The sequence below is a fragment of the Schistocerca nitens genome, chromosome 3 (assembly GCF_023898315.1).
Source record: "Schistocerca nitens isolate TAMUIC-IGC-003100 chromosome 3, iqSchNite1.1, whole genome shotgun sequence".
NCBI lineage: Eukaryota > Metazoa > Arthropoda > Insecta > Orthoptera > Acrididae > Schistocerca > Schistocerca nitens.
Window position 1 is genome coordinate 881,088,684 of NC_064616.1, and position 24,748 is coordinate 881,113,431.

Genomic DNA, 24,748 nt, shown 5'->3' on the forward strand with positions numbered 1-24,748 from the left:
GCATTGGAGAACTACCCCCAGCCTTCCGCACCCTCAAACAGCGGATGGAAAGTCCTCTCGTTCACTACACGCCACAGTGAACCCTATAACGACCCATTTACAGAATGGGAGCTCCTCTGCGCCCTTGCACATTGCCCCGACACAGCTCCTGGGCCAGATCGGATCCACAGTCAGATGATTAAACATCTTTCGTCTGACTACAAACATCTCCTCGTGATCTTCAACCGGATCTGGTGCGATGGCGTCTTTCCATCACACTGATGGGAGAGCACCATTATACCAGTGCTCAAACCTGGCAAAAGCCCGCTCGATATGGATAGCTATCGGCCCATCAGCCGTACGAACATTCTTTGTAAGCTGCTGGAACGTATGATGTGTCGGCAGTTGGCTTGGGTGCTGGAGTCACAGGGCCTACTGGTTTCGTGCCAGGGCGGTTTCCGCCTGGGTTGCTCTACCACTAATAATCTTGTGTCCCTCGAGTCTGCCATCCAAACAGCCAACACCTTGTTGCCATCTTTTTGGATTTGCAAAAAGCGAATGACACTACCTGGTGACATCATATCCTTGTCACATTATACGAGTGGGGTGTCCAAGTCTGTGCCTCCCATAGTTCCCCCTGTATTGAGGAAAATGGCGTTCCGCAGGGCTCCATATTGTCTCTCTATTTTTAGTGGGTATTAACAGTCTAGCAGCAGCTGTAGGGCCATCGGTCTTACACTCTCTGTATGCAGACGACTTCTGCATTTCGTACTGCTCCATCGGTACTGGTGTTGCTGAGCACCGCCTACAGGAAGCCATTCACAAGGCGCAGTCATGGGCTGTAGCCCACAGCTTCCAGTTTTCAGCAGCGAAGTCGTGTGTCATGCATTTCTGTCGGTGTCGCACCATTCATCCAGAACCAGAACTTTACCTTAATGACGATCCACTCACTGTAGTGGAGACATATCGAGTCTTAGTTCTGGTTTTCGACGCCCAATTGACTTGGCTACCTCACCTTCGCCAGCTAAAGAGGAGGTGCTGGCAGCATCTCAATGCCCTCTGCTGCCTGAGCAACATCAACTTGGGTGCAGATCGCTCTACTCTGCTGCAGCTCTACAGAGCCCTTGCTCAATCCCACCTTGACCATGGGAGTCTGGTTTATGGTTCGGCGGCGCCCTCAGCGTTGCGTTTACTGGACCCAGTGCGACACTTGGCGTTCGCCTAGCGACGGTAGGTTTTAGAACTAGTCTGGTGACCAGGGACCTAGTGGAGGCCGGAGTACCTCCATTGAAGGTTAGATGTGCACAACCGCTCGCCAGTTACATTGTCTCCCTGTCCCAACCCTGGCGGTTCATCTCCTGCGTCGGCAGCCCAGGTAAGGGCTTATGATTGCGGTTCGTGTCCAGTCTGTTCTGTCTGAACTGGAGTCCTTCCCGTTACCACCTCTCCTCGAGGTCCATTCACGTACACCTCCATGGTGTACACCTAGGCTACAGGTTCTTCTGGATCTTTTGCATGGCCCTAAGGACTCCATTAACCCTGCAGCTCTCCACTATCACATTCTCTCGAATCTCGACATGTACTGGGGCCATGAAATGGTTTACACCGACGGCTCGGTGGCTGATGGTCACGTAGGTTTTGCGTATGTTCATGGAGGACATATTGAACAGAACTCCTTGCCAGATGGCTGCAGTGTTTTCACTGCAGAGCTGGCAGCCATGTCTCGTGCTTTTGAGCGCATCCGCTCATGCCCTGTCGAGTCATTTCTCCTGTCTACTGACTCCTTGAGCAGCCTACAAGCTATCGACCATGCTACCGTTGCCATCAGTTGGTAGCGTCCATTCAGGAGTCGATCTATGCCCTTGAACGGTCCCGTCGTTCAGTGGTGTTTGTGTGGACCACAGGACACGTCAGAATCCCAGGCAACGAACTTGCCGACAGGCTGGCCAAACAGGCTACGCGGAATCCGCTTCTGGAGATGGGCATATCCGAAACTAGTGCTTTTAGGGTGGAGGTTTTAATGTGTTGCAGAGTGGCTGGATTCTTTTTATTCTCGTGGTTAGCTAGCGATGGTAATCTGCTCTCTTGTTTTGATCTTTTCATGTTTCTTGCGTCTCTCTGTGGTTTTCTTGTCCGATTTTGTCCATTTTAGTGTTTGTTTCCTCTCTGTCATTGTTATGATTTTCTTCTTTCTTCCAGCTGTATTTTGTATATCTCGATTATTTTACTCCCTCACTTGTGGAATTATTTTATTCGGAAAAAGGGACCGATGACCTTCAGTTTGCCCCCCCCCCCCCCGCCAACCTTTTAAACCAACGAACCATTAATCGTTTCGCATGCTTTGGTACAAGGGTTGGTGATCAAGACAAATCTCGTAATACCTCTCAAGGTATGCCGTAAATGTGTTGAGGGGCTGAGACAGCGGAAAAATGGGGATGAGGAAATGCCTTTCGCAGTTCCTACGGTTTGAAGGGAGCCGCAGAGATTTATGTATATCATAGATTTGTTTTTGTGAACGTTGAAGGTTATAACGTAAAAATTAATGGGAATATAAAATATTCTAACATTTCGTCGGCATTACGACCAGCTGCGCATAGTGAATCTCTTCCTAAACCAATTCCACCTATACAATTCTCGAAGCATGCCAGCAAGAGAGCAGTTCAGAAAATGTGTGCGGTGATGGGTGCGATTATTACACTCTGGAAGAAGGTTCTGCACCAGAATGATTAAGTCGAAACGAACTAAACTGTTTAACTCGTGACCTGAATTTTAAAAAAAAGATGCTGCCAAATTGCGGTCAAGACTGAAAGCAAAACATCTTAGACTATGCTACGCGGAGAATCATTCTTTTGGTAAAGGAACAGAAAATAAGTGTTAGTAAAATTCTATAAAGACGAGGCTATATTTTTATTTTTGTTATATTGGGGGATACTGGATTTCTTTAACGTTGCTTATAATCAAAGTCAGTGGAGGTTGTTTATAGACTCATCAAAACGTATCCAGAAAGGTGTACTTTTCCATAATAAAAATTTGTTTGGCTCAATTCATGTTGCCCATTCATTAAACCATAAGGAGACAATGAAAACCTCGAACCTATGTTGAAATTTATGAACTATGAAAAGCATTCTTGTACAGCATTTGATTTTTGAAAGTAATTGACTTGTTACTCGGTCGACAATCCGGCTACACAAAAATGCCGTGTACCATTTGTGAGAGGGACAGCTGAGTCAAAGATAAGCACTTGGAAGGCAACGAACTGGCGCCCCCCCCCCCTCCCCCCTCCCAAAAAAAAAAAAAGCCTCCAACCCGGATCACAGAAGGTAATAAATTAACCAGTTGGTCAACTAAGCAACGTACTAGTACTTCATTTTCACACCAAGCTTGGATTATTGAAACAGTTCACTAGAGCCTCTTCTACACGGAAACAAGATTTCCAAAAGTAGCTTATGAGAAACTTAAAGAAGGAGTCCTTATGGGGCCTCAGTCCAGAAATTTAGTGAAAGAAAATTTCTTTGAATGTACAGTGAATATAGTGGGAAAAATGGCTTGGCTTTCGTTTAAAGTAGTAGTGAACAACCTATGGGCAACAACAGACGTCCAAATTATAAAACCAGGGTTAAAATAACCATGCAGAGTTTCATGAAATTAGGACGTAATACGAGTGTGAGGCTTCACTCTCCACATTCACACACTGACTTTTTTCCCTGCGAATCTTGTCGATGTCAGTGAACAAGGAGAACTCTTCCACCAGGTCATCAAAGAGATGAAAAGACACCAAGGGAAGGTGGAATGCAAAGATAATGGCTGACTACCATTCTGTGCTAAAGAGAGATGGCGGCCCTGGAATATTCCGAGAGGACAGTTATGAAGAGTCGTAGAAAGAAGGAAATAAATGATGTGATTCTTTATGCAAGGAGTACAGCGAATATATTAATGTTTTTTAACCTTAAAATATGATCACATTAAAATTGACGTATTTCCAGATAGCAAGCTCCTGTTTTCAGAAACAGTAGCTGTTTTTCGTAGAGGTATTCTGAGTCTTGTGATGGTGTGCGTCTGAAAATAGAAACTGGTTCTTCCGAAACGCGTAACTTCTAATTTTATGAAATTTTAATGTGATTAACATTGTAAGAGGGATTGATCTGAAATACTCTATTAAATTATTAAATTGTTGAATTACAACCGCAGCCTCGTTTACATCTAGCTATGGATAAAATATATAGGTGAATTTTTAAGCATAGCTTTGCAGGCTTCTGTGGCGGCCTTCTTTGAAGGTAAAATCATACGGATTACTAGGCAGCGTCGTGTTCCTCTTCAAACTTAATCTGTGCGCTAGGGATACAAACAACTACCAGTAAGCCACCTCGGCGGCACGACAGTAATATTTTGGTAATCACGTCCCCTGCATTTCACTGCCTGTTACCACAATCTGTCCAGTGCCGATGGCCCATCAATTGCGGCCTGGACAATTTAACCCAATAACGCTACCTGTTCCATACAAACGTGGGAAAACGTCCTTATATAAGTGAATACGACACTGATTTTTTACGTCCGAGGGTTGGAATCCCACACTCTCGCTATCTATCAACTAGATCGACTGGAACCACTCTCTAGTGTTAGTTTGATTGCTGCCACCCTTTTACCCTTCTGCTGCTTCGCCGCGCCTGTCAAGTCTGGCTAGAGTCGCCCTCTAGTGCCGTGTTGATAGGTGCAGCCTTGTTTGTCGCCGTTTCCTGTCTTTGCCATGTTTCGTCCTCGCGTACCTGCTGCCGCCATTTCCCTGTTTTCGCGGCCGCCGTCGCCGTGTGTTGCTGACGTCTCGGAGACACTTCGTCGCCGGCCACTTGCTCATCGCTTACAACTCGCCCGCAACGTGTCGTCGTCGTTCTCGCGCCGCTTCTGTGGCTATCTACATCACTGCCACTCATCGCCGTCCGCCATCACGGATCTTCCCACCACGTCAATAATCTACAATAGTGTCCAAAAAGTCTTTCCTAGATTACATAAATTGATAACTCAGGCTAGAAGTAAGATACAAATATGAAACTGGTGTCTAATTGCTTACAAACTATCAAAGTTTTTTTTTCACACATCAGTAAACTTCAACATGAGCACCCTCCCCTCCCCCATATGGGGCCCGGGGAATGAAATAACAAAAGTGGAAAAATTGGATTTCTGTAGTGTTCAGCCAAACGGGGCACTAGAAGACTCCTGAAAAAGATCCTAGCAGAGGGCTCGAAACGAATATTGAAGCCATATTCATTTTATGAATTCAAACGTGTTTTCCTGCAGCAACATACACTGTCCAGTCACATTAATGGGACCACCTGTCAGAAGCCTGTATAATCACATTTTACAGCGCAGGCTGCTACGAGACGTGCAGGAAGAGAGGCTCTGGAAGCTCAGACGGAATTGTGGAGCCACGCCGATTCCAGTGCCTGCTGCTGCGCTAGGTTCGTTGGTTCAGGATCCATGGCGCGAACAGTCCGACGAGATGGTCCCACAGATTCTCTGCTGGGCTTAAATGCAAAGAGTTTGGTGGCCACGGGATTATGGTAAACTTATTTTGGTGCTCTTAGAACCACACACATCGGCTGCGAGCTGGGTTACATGTTGTATTGTCGTGCTGGTAGATGCCATCGTGCTGAGGAAAAACAAACTGCATGTTGATCCACTGTGCCTTCCAGAATGACTAGATCGCCCAGGGAATGGCACGAAAACGTTCGCCAGACCACAACGCTCATGCCTTCGGTCTGGACCCTTCCGATGATTGTTAAAGGGTGCTTGCTTTCAGACGTTTCACGCCGATGTAGCATGAAACGTGATTCACCTAAAAACGCCACCAGTCGCCAATCAGTGGACGTCCAATTGCGGTATTGGCGTGAAAATAGCAGCCTTCGTCGCCGATGAACTGCAGTCACCCTGAGCGCATAAACCAGGCGCCTGCTGCGGAGAGCAGTTTTGCCGTTTCTGAAATGCTTTCCCTCTTGTCCTGAAAGCCAACGATCATGCCGTTATGAGGGCAGATAAACTTCTCCAATTCCGCCGACGACTGCACATTTTCTGCCCCGCCCCCAATACGCTTTATATACCCTCCACTGCTAGCGCTGCCTTTCTGCGGTGTGAGAGTGGTTATTGCACGTTGATGTATAATATACGTGGTGGTCACATTAATGTGACTGGACAGTGTAATATTTATTTACGTTCCGGGCGCTTTTCGCCTTTAATAACGGTAGGTGGATCAAAACAAAATGTCCAGACACTATGTGACCAAAATGGTACTGAAACAGAGGATGACAGACTAAAGGCCGAAACACTAAATGTCTTTTTACAAAGCTGTTTAACAGAGGAAGACTGCACTTTAGTTCCTTCTCTAGATTGTCGCATGGTAGATATCGAAATATACAACAGAGGGATAGAAAAACAATTAAAATCGCTCAAAAGAAGAAAGGACGCTGGACCTGATGGGATACCAGTTCGCTTTTACGTGAAGGAACTTAACCCCCTTCTTGCAGCGGTGTACCGTAGGTCTCTAGAAGAGCGTAGCGTTCCAAAGGATTGGAAAAGGGCACAGGTCATCCCCGTTTTCAAGAAGGGACGTCGAACAGATGTGCAGAACTATAGACCTATATCTCTAACGTCGATCAGTTGTAGAATTTTGGAACACGTATTATGTTCGAGTATAATAACTTTTCTGGAGACTAGAAATCTGCTCTGTAGGAATCAGCATAGGTTTCGAAAAAGACGATCGTGTGAAACCCAGCTCGCGCTATTCGTCCACGAGACTCAAGAGGGCCATAGACACGGGTTCCCAGGTAGATGCCGTGTTTCTTGATTTCCGCGAGGCATTTGATACAGTTCCCCACAATCGTTTAATGAACAAGGTAAGAGCATATGGACTATCAGACCAATTGTGTGATTGGATTGAAGAGTTCCTAGATAACAGAACGCAGCATGTCATTCTCAATGTAGAGAAGTCTTCCGAAGTAAGAGTGATTTCAGGTGTGGCGCAGGGAAGTGTCGTAGGACCGTTGCTATTCACAATATACATAAATGACCTTATGGATAACATCGGAAGTTCACTGGGGCTTTTGCGGATGTTGCTGTAGTATATCGAGAGGTTGTAACAATGGAAGATTGTACTGAAATGCAGGAGGATCTGCAACGAGTTGACGCATGGTGCAGGGAATGGCAATTGAATCTCAATGTAGACAAGTGTAATGTGCTGCGAATACATAGAAAGATAGATCCCTTATCATTTAGCAACAATATAGCAGGTCAGCAACTGGAAGCAGTTAATTCCATAAAGTATCTAGGAGTGGGCATTAGGAGTGATTTAAAATGGAATGACCATATAAAATTAATCGTCGGTAAAGCAGATGCCAGACTGAGATTCATTGGAGGAATCCTAAGGAAATGCAATCCGAAAACAAAGGAAGTAGGTTACAGTACACTTGTTCCCCCACTGCTTGAATACTGCTCACTGGTGTGGGATCTGTACGAGGTAGGGTTGATAGAAGAGATAGAGAAGATCCAACGGAGAGCAGCGCGCTTCGTTACAGGATCATTTAGTAACTGCGAAAGCGTTACGGAGATGATAGATAAACTCCAGTGGAAGACTCTGCAAGAGAGACGCTCAGTAGCTCGGCACGGGCTTTTGTTGAAGTTTCGAGAACATACCTTCACCGAGGAGTCAAGCAGTATATTGCTCCCTCCTACGTATATCTCGCGAAGGGACCATGAGGATAAAATCAGAGAGATTAGAGCCCAGACAGAGGCATACCGACAATCTTTCTTTCCACGAACAATACGAGACTGGAATAGAAGGGAGAACTGATAGAGGTACCTCCGCCACACACCGTCAGGTAGCTTGCGGAGTATGGATGTAGATGTAATATAAAAGGCATCTTCAGTGGATTGTTTTTAGTTACTCGTCTCTCGTGCCCAGGTATACGTTTCCTCTATCTGGTCATGGGTTACAGGGTGCATTTCCACTTCATTTGTCAAAAATTGTCACATATTTATGTCGAGATATTTTGTTTCGTTTTCGTAAGCTGGATGATGTGAAACACTACACTGCTAACGTGGCGAGAACTTCAGATTTACCTCGGGAGAACTGCCAACACTTTTTTTTCATAACACTTCATAACTTGGCGATTCTTTAAGAAACAGTTTTGTGACGGAAAAAAACATTCAGTTCTCTGGGATTAATCGGTAGTTATTACCAAACCAGCAATAAACTGTTTCACGTAATTTAGTGCACGAAAACGAAATATGTAACCACGTGGGTTGCCTAGAAAGTAATGCACCGCATTTTTTTTTTTCACCCAGAAATAATGTTACGAATGCGGAACGTTATGTATGTATTATTTGAAGTGCGACAAGTTTCCGTCATTTACGACAGATACCGTAGCTGCAGGACAGTTTCAAAATGGCGTCTGTAGGTGATCTACGTTACAAGCAATGTGCCGTCATTGAATTTCTCACTGCAGAGAAATAAAACGTGGGGAATACATACAAACGTTTGTGCAAAGTCGATGGAGCATCTGCTGTCGACAGAAGTACAGCTAATCGCTGGGCGCGGAGGGCGATGCCATCAGAAGGCGGTTCGGCGGAGCTCCAGCGGTCGGGTAGACCATCCACGGCTGTGACACATGACACACCTAACCTCGTACCAACAGATCAGAGGAAACTCAGATTTGGACAAGAAAGATAGCAAAAAATCACACGGACTAATACAATAAACCAATATTTATATACTTGCTGCGGAAATGGTCACACCAACGATCTTGTTATTGAAGTACACTACTGGCCATCAAAATTGCTACACCACGAAGATGACGTGCTACAGACGCGAAATTTAACCGACAGGAAGAAGATGCTGTGATATGCAAATGATTAGCATTCACACAAGGTTGGCTCCGGTGGCGACACCTACAACGTGCTGACATGAGGAAAGTTTCCAACCGATTTCTCATACACAAACACCAGTTGACCGGCGTTGCCTGGTGAAACGTTGTTGTGATGCCTCGTGTAAGGAGGAGAAATGCGTACCACCACGTTTCCGACTTTGATAAAGGTAGGATTGTAGCCTATCGCGATTGCGGTTTATCGTTTCGCGACATTGCTGCTCGCGTTGGTCGGGATCCAATGACTGTTAGCAGAATATGGAATCGGTGGGTTCAGGAGGGTACTACGGAACGCCGTGCTGGATCCCAACGGCCTCGTTTCACTAGCAGTCGAGATGACAGGCATCTTATGCGCATGGCTGTAACGGATCGTGCAGCCACGTCTCGATCCCCGAGTCAGCAAATGGGAACGTTTGCAAGACAACAACCATCTGCACCAACAGGTCGACGGCGTTTGCAGCAGCATGGACTATCAGTTCGGAGACCATGGCTGCGGTTACCCTTGACGCTGCATCACAGACAGGAGCGCCTACAATGGTGTACTCAACAACGAACGTGGGTGCACGAATGGCAAAACGTCATTTTTTCGGATGAGTCCAGGTTCTGTTTACAGCATCATGATGGTCGCATCCGTGTTTGGCGACATCGCGGTGAACGCACATTGGAAGCGTGTATTCGTCATCGCCATACTGGCGTATCCCCCGGCGTGATGGTATGGGGTGCCATTTGTTACACGTTTCGGTCACCTCTTGTTCGCATTGACGGCAGTTTGAACAGTGGACGTTACATTTCAGATGTGTTACGACCCGTGGCTCTACGCTTCATTCGATCCCTGCGAGATCCTACATTTTAGCAGGATAATGCACGACCGCATGTAGCAGGTCCTGTTCAAATGTGTGTGAAATCTTATGGGACTTAACTGCTAAGGGCATCAGTCCCTAAGCTTACACACTACTTAACCTAAATTATCCTAAGGACAAACGCACACACCCATGCCCGAGGGAGGACTCGAACATCCTCCGGGACCAGCCGCACAGTCCATGACTGCAGCGCCGCTGGGCTAAGCAGGTCCTGTACGGGCCTTTCTGGATACAAACAATGTTCGACTGCTGCCCTGGTCAGCACATTCTCCAGATGTCTCACCAACTGAAAACGTCTGCTCAATGGTGGCCGAGCAACTGGCTCGTCACAATACGCCAATCACTACTCTTAATGAACTGTGGTATCGTGTGGAAGCTGCATGGGCATGTACACGCTGTTTGACTCAATGGCCAGGTGTATCAAGGCCGTTATTACGACTAGAGGTGGTTGTTCTGGGTACTGATTTCCTAGCATCTATGCACCCACATTGCGTGAAAATGTAATCACATGTCAGTTCTAGTATAATATATTTGTCCAATGAATACCCGTTTATCATCTGCATTTCTTCTTGGTGCAGCAATTTTAATGGCCAGTAGTGTAGTAGTTTGAAGACGAACGTGACGCAGTCTAATAATTCAGAAGTTTTTACCTTCAGCGACCTCAGTCTGGTATGTGGTCTGTAGTGAGCTCGTGTCCGAGTTTAGGCTCGAGTAGTGAGCTCCGAATATTCCGAAATACCGTAATAATTTGGGCGCCGGAGCCGAAATTTTCCGATCGTTCGGAGTCTGTTGTTGCTTAGGGCTGTTGCCGCCTGTCAGGTTAAATTATAGGCAAAGTCTCTCGGATAAAATTAAAGTATCCGGGCGGAGAGTTTTGACGAGGCGAGGATGGCAGAAATAGCCGTGACGGTGCGCGCGCACGGCGGCGCGTACTGGGCGGCAGTCTGCGCCGGGCAGTGCGAGCGCGACCGCGGCGCGGCATGGAGGCGACGCCGGCGCACACGCAGCGGCAGCTCAGCGAGTTCCAGGAGATCATCCGGCGCATGGACTCCGTGCTGGCGCCGCGCGCGCACTCGGTGCGCGTCAACATCGGCATCGACGAGGACCTCAAGATGATCCTCGACATGGACCCCAGCATCATGGACGCCACCACCCCGGCCGTCACTGAGCCCGCCGTCGTCGTGCCGCCGCGTCCCACCTGGTAAACAAACCGCCACGGGATTCTGCCAGTGCCGGCGAGGGCCGATATTGCGTGTGCTCCGTATCACCACTAGTTGCGCTGTCGCAACCTTTTTTTCGCGTCACGAGAACTACTTTACGAATTAAATAACGAGTTGCGTCACACCGTGTAGTTGCATTGTAGTTGGTTGGTTGGTTGTTTGGGGAAGGAGACCAGACAGCGTGGTCATCGGTCTCATCGGATTAGGGAAGGATGGGGAAGGAAGTCGGCCGTGCCCTTTCAGAGTAACCATCCCGGCATTTGCCTGGTTTGATTTAGGGAAATCACGGAAAACCTAAATCAGGATGGCTGGACGCGGGATTGAACCGTCGTCCTCCCGAATGCGAGTCCAGTGTCTCACCACTGCGCCACCTCGCTCAGTAGTTGCATTGTAGTGCAATGACTGTGTGGGTCGGGAACTGTTCCTCAGCAGAAAGCGACAAATGGGATGTAAAAGCCACCGATTGGCAGTATTAGTATGTCATTAATTACATAGTTACCGTTTCGATTGCACAAAGATATTTTGGTAACGTTATGACAACATCCCTCTCCTAAAATGCGAAGTGAACAAGCACGAACTTGACACTTCAGTTCAAATGGCTCTGAGCACTATGGGGCTTAACTGCTGTCGTTATCAGTCCCCTAGAAGTTATAACTACTTAAACCTAACTAACCTAAGGACATCACACACATCCGTGCCTGAGGCAGGATTCGAACCTGCGACCGTAGCGGTCGCGCGGTTCCAGACTGTAGCGCCTAGAACCGCTCGGCCACTCCTATCGGCGACACTTCAGTACTCAGGTCTGATTGTTTCCTGTAAAGTAACTTATTACGTTGTGTTTTTATTTGTATTTTTAACAGTCTTGAAACAGGATACCAAGCGTGTGTGTGGAAACGATTAAAAAGGATTTCTACCGATCATAAAGGTATTTATCTCTGAAACTCTACATTTGCACACTTCAGAAGCACGAATCACCGAAGGAATTATATCGTGTAACGTATAGTTACCACCACCATATTAGCAAAACTCGTAAATGAGGTGCTACTTGGCAAAAAGCCAAACTGTAGAAAAAATATCGTGCAACACCGCAAGCTGCTGTTTATCTTCTTATTGTGCAACCAGTTTCGGCCAAAGACCATTATCCGGCACAATTTTTTGTTGACGGCAAGAGTTGCATAAATAAATAAACTGTCAATATAATATTTATAACTAATGTATTTTTGAAATTTTCTTTTATTTTGTTTATATACCTCTTGCTATTAACACAAATTTGTGCTGAATAATAGTCTTTGATTTAAGCCGACCGTAAAATAAAGAATAAACTGAACAGCAGTCTAAGGTGTTGCGTGTTAGCATTTCTAGAATTTATAAAAGCTGAGGAATACAATCGACAAAAAATATTTTTAAAAGCTTAATATTTGCTTGAAACTGTGTGTGTTCACACTTGCAGTACCGTAACACAGTCATATTTCCAAAAATAGAAATTGGTATATTGCCTTACGTTCATCCCTTATTCCTTAACGAATTGGAAGTGTTTAGGTTCGGTCAAGTCATCACGATGCGTGGACATGCTTCATTAATTTTCTGTGTGCCGCACTGCAGTATTCCAGTATCAAAAGCCTCAGTCATCACATTTTTTGCAACGAGTTATCCCATTCTTGTAACCACTTGCAAGTCCACCTTTACACTTACCTGACGTGTAATGGAAGAACGTACCACTACACAAGAATTCGTATGTTGGGAAATATGACTGTGTGACTGTGGCATATGTTAATCATTCCGATTCAAGCAAATGTTTAGTTTTTGCCAAATAATGCCTCATCTTTGACTAACTGTAACGCGAAATTGTTCCTTCGACGACTTCTGCGTTTTGAGTCTTTAGGTGACCTAACCGTCAAGCAGTGATTATGCTGTGTTACAGAGAAATGACTTTGATGGGCCGTAGAACATATATTTCTAACGTTAAAATCGGTTTTAGCCGTTCGGGAAAGGGTACTTATTTTGTCAGATAACTTGTCATCAAGAAATAAATAATCCATTTTTTATCAGTTTGAAACTTATAAATTTTATGTAGTGCTTTCTACTGATTTCTACAGTAATTCCGTCAAGGATATTAGCCTATGCGAGCTTCTAGTAGACCCAACGTGAGATACTGTTGTGTCATACTGTGTGATTCAGCATTAATGAATAGGCTCGTCAAGGGTTCACCCCAGGAGTTGGCGAAGTGCTGGAACTTTGTCCTCTGCACTCCGGAGGAGCCTTTTTCAAATTCTACTGCAACCATTTCAGTCTAGGCGCATAATATATACTGTGTCGCTATGAACGAATGCTGGGTTGATTCTTCAACTCCGGAGCCGGTTATTTGGTTTGTGTCTGTTTTAATAGTAATCCATCTTTGAGAGCGCTATAGATTAGATTTTAAAGCGAAAATAACAAAGGAAGAAGTTGACAGAGGCATCCACAAATGGAAAAGAGATGTGAAATGCTCGCAGTTTTACAGACACATTGCAAGAATAACTAAAATTTGCCATCTGCCTGCAGTCACAAAATTCCTTAATAGGAAATCGTGAAGTATTGTTAATATAGAGAACAGAATGTTTCCTTCATTATGATAAAGCTTTCGTGGCAGTCGGTACGGGTCACAATTTGTTGAACGTATCCTTAAATTTTTTTAAAATACGAAGCGTAATACAGACCCCTTAGGCGTTTACGTATTTTAACGTAACTATCCTTTTTGACTTCAGCAATAATAATAATAATAACGTAGTGGCATAGATGGACGACGATTTCCTTATCGCTTGTCACTAAATCATTATCATCATCATTAATAATAATAATAATAATAATAATAATAATGTAGTGGCATAGATGAACAACGATTTCCTTATCGCCTGTCACTAAATCATTATAATAATAATAATTAATAATAATAATAATGTAGTGGCATAGATGAACAACGATTTCCTTATCGCCTGTCACTAAATTATTATTATTATTATTCCTGCTGAAGTCAAAAAGGACAGTTACGTTTAAATAATAATAATAACAACAATAATAATGATGATGATGATGATGATGATGATTATTTTAGTGATAGGCGATAAGGAAATCGTTGTTCATCTATGCCACTACGTTATTATTATTATTATTATTATTATTATTATTATTATTATTAAAATAGAATACAGTGTACTTTCTTTCAGACAGCGTGATAACTATGGTGCTCGGAAACTGGTCACACTGATAAGTTTGGCCGGCCCGGGTGGCCGAGCGGTTCTAGGCGCTACAGTCTGGAACCGCACGACCACTACGGTCACAGGTTCGAATCCTGCCTCGGCCATGGATGTGTGTGTTGTCCTTAGGTTAGTTAGGTTTAAGCATTTCAAAGTCTAGGGGACTGATGACCTCAGAAGTTAAGTCACATAGTGCTCAGAGCCATTTTTTTGATAAGTTTGAGTAACAAGTTTATCAAATTCTGAATGATAGTGACTGTTAGAACTGTTAGTTACTTCCTGTGCTGTGCCTGCTAGCTATCGCATTTGTTGTTTATGCGCTCTTTTGGTCATCCAGCAGTTGCCAGCGAAATCGTCGACTTTCGTTCTGAAGAATAGTTCATTCTGCCGTAGAGTCTGGTAAAGTAACTGAGGTAGTTCGAAGAACGTGCGGCGCAGAGGTGCCTGAGTGTCGGTACGTGATGCTTAACAATAGCGAAGGCAGCGCGTCGCAGTGATTTCTTCCAAGAATCAGGCAGCCCGGTGGCACCTTAGCGCGTCGTGAGCTGTGCTTCGTTGCCAAGACGGCAGCCGCGCAGTAGGTTTCCTGTGTTGCAGAACCGCTCCTCATGACTTCCGGCACTCGTCGCTGACAAACGTCTCGGCCGGTTCCGTCTGCATTGCGGTCGTGTGTGGCAGACGAGATCAGTGCCTAATATAAACGTCAATAAAGCGAATCTGCTACGAAGAATTCAACAAGTTGTAGAGTAGCGGCGCAGATTTTACTACCTCGCTGTCAGCGATGACTGGACCCCCCCCCCCCCCCCCCTCGCACGCCAATGCAATGCCACCGCAAACGCAGTGGCCTGGTTTGCTTACAGACTTCATAAAAATTACGTGTGCCACTCGCGAGTATTCCGTCAGATTTGTTACCGTACGGCGAAAGTTGCTTTACGAAGCTTCGGCCTTGAGACATGACTATAGAGCGGCGTTCTTTCAAAGGTCAACTTACTAGCGGAAAATGCGCACAACACACTGCTCTGTACCTTCTGGGCTCCTCCCTCGTTTTCAGGCACACACACACACACACACACTCTCTCTCTCTTGCGCGATGTAGCACAGAACCGTCTGCTTTGCATCGAAATTAGCGTATTATTCAGTTGATATTAGGTTGGTGCATAAATGTTCGTAGCGTTTTTGTTTTGTATGTTGGTATTCCGGTTGCTAATGGTTTATTTACGATAGTCATTTTTTATTTGTAGTTCACTGCTGCTATTTGAGTTTACATGCTGTAGCTCTTGTCATTTGGAGATACTGGGTGGAGCTGTGGACGCTAGAAAATGGAGTGCCAAGTAGAGGAAGAACATTTCCGACATATTCTTCTGTTTGAGTTCAGTAGAGCGTGACAGCAGCAGTGGTAGCCGTAAACGTTTGCGCCATTTGTAGGGATAACACTGTTGGACAGAGCACGCCAAGAAAATTGTTTTCTCGTTTTGGCATCAGCGACTCCCACGTTCAGGAAGACCTTCGGGGTTTTATGTAGGCCGTATAAACGCACTCGAGAACTCGCAAATGTGATGAACTGTGGTCATTCCACCTCGTGCGACATTCGCATGCAATGGGGAAGGTTCAAAAATCGAGTGTATGGGTACTGCATGCTCTAAGCCAAAATCTCAAAAATCAGTGGGTGGCCATATGTGCATCCGCGCCTGCTCGTCATCAGTTATTTCTTGAGTAACACCGACAATTCCTATCCTGATGACGAGAAGTGGTGTCTGTATGTTAACACGAGGAACAGAAAGTAATAGTTCAGCCCATACAAAGCAGAAACTCTCCGTACAAAGACCTGCGCGCATCCACAAAAAGATAATGTAATGTATCTGGTGGAACATCGATGGCGTGGTGTTGCTTCCCCGAGGTGTAACCATCAGTGCTGACTTTTATTGTCAACAACTGAGACGTCTTGCAGCCGCAGTCCAAGAACAACGACCAAGAAGACTGCTTGAAGTGATGCTACTCTACGATAAAGTCCGCACGCATTCTGCTAGACTGACAAAAAACACTATACACGATTTGGGTTGGGAAGTCATTCCGCACCCACCTTGTTCGTCTGCTCTTGCGCCCTCAGATTTTCACTTTTTCCTTTCTCTATCGAACAGCCTTCAAAGAACTTCGTTTCCAGATGAAAATGCGCTCCGAATATGGCTGGACGAGTTCTTGCCTCAAAACCAAGTGATTCTTACAGTCGCGAAATCGGAAAGTTACCCCAGCGTTGGCAGACTGTTGTAAACAGTGGAGGAGGAAATATTATTGATGATTAAAGTCTCTGTTATGTGTATCTGTTGTGTTTATTAAAATTATGGAAAAACTCTATGAACTTATGCAGCAACCCATTACATTAGTAGATTCACACTAAAACTACTGGATTATTCTTTTATCTGTTTCCTCTTCTCTGTGTCCAAAAGGCCTAAGGTTTCTTTCTAATCCATTGGGAGGGCTTCTTAGTGATGGTACCGTCACTGCTGGGTATGTGATGAGAGTGCACCATGTAATGTAAGGGAGAGGGAACTCTTGTAGTCTGTTCTAAATAATGTTATTCTATCATGTCCATCGTTAATTCCTTGTGATTATTCTTTTTGTGTAGCTCCATTAGTTAGATTATATTCTCGTAACAGTTCAAAACTAGGTGGCGCAGTGGTTAGCACACGGGATTTGCATTCGGGAGGACGACGGTTCAAAGCCGCGTCCGGCTATTCAGATATAGGTTTTCTGTGATTTCCCTAAATCTCTTCAGGCAGATGCCGGATGGTTCCTTTGAAAGGGCACGGCCGATTTCCTTCTCCATCCTTGACACAATCCAAGCTTGTGCTACGTCTCTAATGACCTCGATTTCAACGGGACGATAAACCTAATCTTCCATCCATCCATCCATCCATCCATCTTCCTCGGTCACTGAGCCATTCGAAAACTGTTGTGTGAACACAGTCATCGTTGTAAAATCTCTTTCCCCTCCAAATGTTCTTTCAGCTTTACAGAAAGGTGGTAATTTCGTGATGCATGATTTGGACTCGCCAATCAGTTTTGCCCCCCAAGAATCGTACTGTCCCGCCCACTTCAACTCTGAAGTACGTTTCCATTTGCCGCACCTCTTACTCGTACTACAGCAGAACTGTGTCTGCAGGAAACCCGGAACATTCACTCTCTTCTGACAGTGCCCCACTCTTCTTGCGCAGTGGTCTTAGACTGAGACGACGTGTGTAACTTAATTTCTGACGTTCGTATGTTTATAAAGTCTGCAACGTGACACATGAATACTGCCCGCTTCACGTATGTCTTGGCAATGGATTCTTGTCCGGTCGACATCGAGATCGTCGAGAGACGGTTCGAATGTAGTGATTATCATAGTTGCTGTAAATTACCTTCTACACAGCACACGCATTGATTTACATGTTAGTTCCTGCAGAACGGAAACGGCATGTCTACTTACTTGGGTACCTATTGAAACAGTTATCTACACGTACTGGGAATTAGTCAAGGAACTTCAGGAACCCCCTGTCTGTGGATGTTGCTCGTACACCAGAAAAAATATTTGTCAGCACCAGGACACCTCACATCATGTAACAGCTCAAACACCCATCAGTGGATAGGCGACGTCATGTCTTGGCAGTTTTCAACCGTATCTGGAGCGAGGGTGAGTCTCATCTCAGTGGCGAGAAAGCGTGATCTTTTCGGGACTAAAACGGGATAAGCACTCCCTTGAGAGGGACAGATATGGCCCAATTCGTCTTACTAATGTTCTCTGAAAGTTGATCGAATGTATGGTGAGCTGGTGGCTGTGTTGGTACCTTGAGTCTCCGGGTTTTTTGTCTCTGTTCCAGGGCGGTTTTCGTCAGGGCCGTTGTAGAACTGATAATTCAGTCTGTCTGGAGTCTGCAGTCTCCTTTTGCTCTTAGTCAACAGCTTATCGCTTCGACTTGCAAAAGGCTTATGACGCCGCGTGGCGTCATCACATCGTTGTTACCCTACATGAGTGAGGTCTCCAGGGCCAGGTCCCAATTTTTGTCCGGAACTTATTGCACAGCCTACTTTCCGAGTTCTAGTTGATGTTTCCCGCAGTACTCCCCATGTACAAGTAAATGGAGTCCCACCTATTGAGTGTCCTCCTTTTCCTAGTGACTATTAGTGGTCAAGTGGCAGTTGTGGTGTCCACCCTGTCACCCTCCACGAATACTGGCGATTTTTACATTCACTATTGCTCCTCCACTGTGGGTGTTGCTGGACGCCAACTGCAGGGTGCCATACGAAAGGTGCAGTCCTGGGCTCTCACCCATGGATTCCAGTTTTCAACTTGCAAGACATGCGCCATGCACTCGTGCCACCATTGTACTGTCCTTCCATAACCCTAACTCTGCTTTGACGACCAGTTGCTCAATGTGGCGGAGTCTGGTCGCTTTCTGGGACTGGTCTACAATGCCCAGTTGACTTGGCTTTCCTATCTTAACTTACTTAAGCATATGTGCTGTTCCCACCTTAACACTCTTAGCTGCCTCAGTAACATCAGCTGGGGCGCAGACTGCTTTGCACTTTACAAAGCTATGAGCCTGTCTTGTCCTGATCGTGGGAGTCTGACATGTAGTTCGGCATCACCTTTAGCATTGTGGATGCTAGATCTGATACACCATTGTGGAGTCTGATTTGCTACAGATGCCTTTCGAGCCAGTCCTGTGAATAGCCTATTCATGGACGCTGAGGTTCCTCCACTACACATCACGTGACAACTACTGCTTTTCAAAATATGATACACATTCTCTGCTCCCCTGAATATCCGAACTATCCTGTCCTTTCTCCTGGTAGGGAGGTCCTTCTTCCACAAAAGAAGTCCAGGACTGGAGTCAAGACTGCAATTTGCATACAGTGTGTCTGCTCTGAGCTCCAACTTACCCCACTGTTGTCTCTTGTCAGGTAGCAATTGCTTATGCCCCCATAGTGTTTACCCTGCCCTCGGATCTGTCTCGACCTATGCTTTGGACGAAAAGACTGTTAACCGTATAGTTTTTCGCCAGCTGTTCCTGGCCAGGATGCATTCTCAGGGTTTGAAAGTGGTGTACAATGACAGCTCTACAGTCGTCAGGTGAACCGATTTTGCCTACACATTTACAGGGTGCAGTGAATAACGCTCCCTACAAAACGAATGTAGTGTATTCACTGCAGAATTGGTGGCCATCACTTGTGCGCTCAATCATATTTGTTCTTGCACCAGAGAGACGTTCTTGATCGGCAGTTACTCTGTGAGTAATTTTCAGGCTATTGATCAGTGCTATCCTCGACAGCCACTGGTCGTGACTGTTCAGGACCTCCTTTCTGACCTCCATCAATCTGGACGGTTGGTCGTCTTTATTTGGACATCAGATCAAATTGGGATCCTGCTGACCAGTTGGCTACCAGCATGCTAACTTCGGAGATGGGGGTATCGGAACTGGACATTCAGTCAACTCTATGCCGTCAGTTCTTGGAGGCTTGGAACACAAATTGATGTGCCCTGGTTTTTCTGAGCAAACTGCGAGCAATTAAAGTGACCACGACTATGTGTCAGTCTTCCCTTCATACTTCTCGCAGAGAATGTTGTTCTATATTGAATTTGCTTTGGCCACACGTGGCTGACACATTGCCACATACAACGACGTGAGGATCTGTCTCACAGTGTAGGGTGCCCATATGATTGTGGCCCACATCTGACTGTAGTGCCCTAAATTGGCCACTTTACAACGAAACCTTGAAGTTGCTGACACTCTGCCTCTGGTGCTGGCGGATGACGCTGTAGTGGCTTATCTGGTTTTACGTTTAGTTCATACCCTTCCATCACTGCTCCTACCCAAGAGGCCCATGGCTGCCCTTGCTCTGTGGTCCAGCCTGGCTCCTGCCCTTCCGACGTTTTTAATTCACCTGATTCTTTTACATCTGTCGTTAGTTCAGTGTGTCGTCGTCGTCTTTCCTGAGATTTTATTAATTGGTCTTTGTTGTTAGTTTTCTTGTGGTAGTGTAATGGAGGGTGAGGAAGCGACGGTCGAGTAGTGCGCCTCTCATTGCATACCATGTCCCGGGGGCCTCTAGCTGCTTTCAACTCACCCACCGTATCCCTCTCACTTCTACGGGTCGGTCCACAGCATGCCCAATACCCATTGTGAGTATATAGAAGAAATAACAAAACGTGGTCGCTGAGAATGTTGAATTATGCACCCTAGTACACGTTCACTGTATTTCCTGTCGGGTTTGAAACCGATTTTCACTGACAGCGCGACACTCTCCTCCGGTTCCTACCGACTAGGATCTGTTTACGACCACTGTTCTTTCGTCGCGTTACTTGGATGCGAGTGGTACACCATTCCTTGCAGACTCGTTGAGCAAACCGGGCGGCTTTATTGACGGTGTGGTCATGAACACTAACTTTCAAGTGAGGCCAACCATCGCCTAAATTCTGCATTTTGAAAACAAGTTTTTTCTTCACTTACTATGGTAACATTTGCAGAAGGATTGCAAATATTTAAGTTCTAAAAACGTAGTGCCGGCCTACTTCATTTCTAGAAGTAATGGCCAGAGGTTCAGGCACAGGGAAAAATCGAGATTTGCTGGAGTATATCACGTTACATGTAATAGGCGTAATTCGAGGTAAATCTTCCAAACCGGTAGAAATTTTATGATATTAGCAAGCCAGGCTCAAAATCAGCTTTAAGTACCCACCTACAGGAAACTGGGCATTCAGTTACATCTCTCCCCTCTTGTCGTCAGATACTGCATCGAGAAAGAAAGGGCAGTACACTTAACATTTTGGAGTAATTGGAAATTTATCGCTCATGAAATACTGCACAGACGGATTTACGCGATAGAAACCTTTTCGCTACTTTTGATTCTTTAAATAGGTTGTTTATTGGTTCCTAGAAGCATATTGTATGCATTGCTTTAGATGTCAGCATATTCATCCCCGTGCATTTTGGCGTATTAGTTGAGTAACACTGTATTGCCACTTTCCATCCTTCTCGTCGGTACACACGAACTGGCCCTCCGTATCTGTGCGCATGCGCCGTTGCCCGCTGGGTCTCATACCAGCGTTCTGCCAGTCTAGTTCAGTTTGATGCCGAGTTCCCTCCCGGAGCAGTCTACGGATAAGGTATGTGTAAAGGCCTTGGTTCTTTCGTATTTGGCTCCTTCTGGAAGTTAGGCTACGTTTATTTGAGTGTATGTATTCGGATGTTCTTACGGCACCTACGGTTTTTCCGATTTCTTCCGTTTTTCATAGTTGCTGAGATACGCCCTTATTTTTTTAGGTTGCTTTCGGGCCAAACCATTTTAATTTACACCAATGCTTACAGCCAGTACTTATTTTTATTGCTTTGACGATAAACTGTGGAGCTGGCTATAATTGTTGTTCCTGTGTACGGTCATGATTTAAGAGATACTGTTAGCACACTACTCCTAGCGGCCGTATGTGAACATGCGCGCGTATTTTTTTTAAAAAACTGGTTGTTTCAAAGAGTAAATGTGTTGTTCCTCCAGTGTACAGATCACCCAATGATGCATTTTAAGAATACGAAACTGTTCGTGGTCTTTCAGTAAAGGAGTGGTCGCCGGCGTGCACAGACACGATAACTTCTTTCTGCCGTTTCCGTCGACACATCTTCCCGAGGTGAGTGCGTTCAGCCGACTGGCACGTACGAGTACACACCAATGCCACGACTTCTGCTGTGAAGCGTCGCATTACCGTCCGGTACCGGTTCTACACAACCTACAGCTATTCAGGGCGGACGAGTACGTTATTTTAAGGAGGTGACTGATATTTAAAGTGCAAGAATGGGAACTGTAATCCTTCTGTGGCCCGGGGACCTCTTGATGGTTCCATTACTAACGTTTTCAGGAGGACTGGCAAACATTTCAGTTCTAAAAACTTAGTTCCGACCTACTTCATTCTTAGAAATAATAGCCAGAGGCTCCCTCAGTCACAGGGAAGACTATAGATTTGAAAGTTAAAAATCTTCGGAAGTATATTGCATTGCATGTGATGGGCGCAGTTCCCAGGTAAATCGGTCGAACGGGTAGAAATTTTAAGACACGCTTTAAGGAGCACACCAACAACCCAGGCTTCAAATCAGCCTTAAGTACCCACGTACAGGAAAGTGGGCTTTCAATTACGATCTCCCTTCTTATCTTCAGATGTTGCATCAAGAAAGTAAGGGCACTACACCTAATATTTTGAAAGAATTGGAAATTTATTGGTCTTTAAAAAAAAATTCCTGATGAAACAAAGCACAGACGGATTTCCAACATAGAAACTTTTTTTCTGATTTCAATTTTTTAACTAAGTAGTTAATTGGTTCCTTGAAGCATATTGTTTATGCATTGCCTTTAGATGTCAGTCTATTCATCCTCTTGCTTCTTGGTGGATTATTTTAGTAACATTGAACAGCCAAGGGCACCCACATCGTAGTTTGTAAGTGGAGGGGGTGGCGGCTACACTGAGGGTATATAATATTTATTTATGGAGTATTTTTGATATTTTAGAAGACTAATGATAACTTTTAAGTAGCCATAAAATGTTCCATTTCCGATCTAGTTAAAAACCTGCATAATACAGACTTTTACATCATTTTCTCGAAAGAAAAACACCTGACTACACTATATATGGGGGCGGGGGCGACCACCGTTGCCTCCGGGTATGGGCGACCTTTCCATCCTTCTAGTCAGCACATACTAATCGGCCCTTCCGTAACTTTGCGCACGCACCGTTTTCCGTGGCGTCTCGTCAGCGTTTTGCCAGTCTAGCGTAGTTTAATGCCGGAGGAGTCTGCGAATTGGGTACGTGTTCAGCCTTACGTCTTCCTTATCTGGTTCCTTCTGGAAATTAAGCTATGTTTATTTGACTTTGTTTATTGGGATCGTCTTACGACACCTACGGTTTTTCTGATTTCTTCCGTTTTTCATAGTTGCTGGGATACACGCTTTTTTTTATAGGTTGCACTTTGGGCCTAATCATTTTAACTTGGTCCACTGTATATAGCAAGTTACTTATTTTCATTGCTTTGACAATGAACGATGGGACTTGGCTATGATTGTTTCTCGTGTATACTACAATGATTTAGAAGATAGTGTTAGTACACTATTCCTAGCTATCATATGTGGGCATGAGCACGTATTTTTAAAAATTTTAAAAACCGGTTACTCCAGAGAGTAATTATGTTATTCCTCCGGTCTACAGATTACTCGATGATGCGTTTTAAGAATGCGAAACCGGTTGTGATGTCTCAATAAAGGTGTGGCATGCCTAGACACGATAGCTTTTTTGTGCCTTTCTCGTCAAATTGTATTACTGAGCTGGTAACGTGTAACCGAATGACACGTACACACCAATGCCATGACTTCAGCGGTGGAGCGTCACATTGCCATTCAGCACCGGTTCTACACAATCTGCAACTATCCAAAGCGGCGAGTATGCTATTTTATGGGGGTGATTAATATTTTGGACTTCGAGCGAGAAGACCCAGTGCATTTGTTTTTACATGAACTTTAACTTTTCAGATTTTGTGGTCGTGGTTTCTGCACTAAATGTGTGTGATTATAAGGAGTAGTACGTTTTTAGCTTTCTGTGTGGCTTTCTCTTAAGAGTACCGCCATACGTGGTACCAGTATTTCCTCGTGAATGTTTAATTTTGCTCTATTTGGCGCTCGAAGATATTTGTGCTGGAATCTTAACAATCATACAAGCCTTACTTCAGATTCCCCAGTTTCGGTAGACATAAAGTCTTGAAAAGGTTTTCAAAATTGCGATGGCTCCCCTTCATAATTACCTCCGTTTTTTTATTTTATTTTTTATAACGATCATCCCTACATTTGTCTGTCGTAACTGATTATTTTGATTACTTGTGTGTGTGTGTGTGTGTGTGTGTGTGTGTGTGTGTGTGTGTGTGTGTGTGAAAGAGAGAGAGAGAGAGAGAGAGAAATACCAAATTGCACCTCTGTTCGTAGTCAAAGTTAACCTGTAGATTTTCCTACGTAGGGACTTCAGAAATTGAGTTGCGTATTGTCAGGAGAGAGAGAGAGAGAGCATATGTTCCGGAGGTTCAGCATACACAATTCTGCTGCGGCACGGATAACAGGTGCATCATAGCGTGCGATGGATATGGCGCGGCAGCTGGCTTAATCCAGAGTTGAAGTGCGCGGCACGGTAAGATTCTTGTGGGTAAAATTGCACACAGATTCACCCTGAAAGTCTGACGATGTATGGACCAAATGAAATTTCGGGTCTAGCTGTAGTGGAATGGGACCAAAAACCTGACCAATCATCGTGAGTGATGCTGACTGGGAAGGAAAGCCATGAACATCGACCACAGACGATAGTGTCCAGGGGCCCTATTCTATATCGTTCAAACCGATCGGTGCGAATAAAACTAGCAACAATCGTCTTTATACTCTAGCTTGTCACAAGTATTTATCTGCGATCGAATCCAGTAGACAGAGATTAAGGGTATACGGAACGCCCTATGCTTACAATGTTAAATTGAGCTAAAAGTTAGGAACAT

At 45.0% G+C, this 24,748-nt stretch overlaps 1 protein-coding gene across 2 annotated transcripts in view; it reads left to right on the top strand.

The window, feature by feature from the left end:
• LOC126248924 (microphthalmia-associated transcription factor) overlaps positions 1-24,748 on the top strand; it is a 385,226-nt gene that overhangs the window by 54,018 nt on the left and 306,460 nt on the right. The window contains exon 1 of one of the 2 annotated variants that reach the window (XM_049950420.1): positions 10,720-10,949. The exons of the other annotated variant lie outside the window; for it this stretch is intronic. Within the exon in view, the coding sequence (XP_049806377.1) occupies positions 10,729-10,949 (221 nt within the window). The 5' untranslated portion in view covers positions 10,720-10,728. Of the gene's footprint in view, positions 1-10,719; positions 10,950-24,748 lie in introns of those variants that run through there. 2 annotated transcript variants of the gene reach the window in all.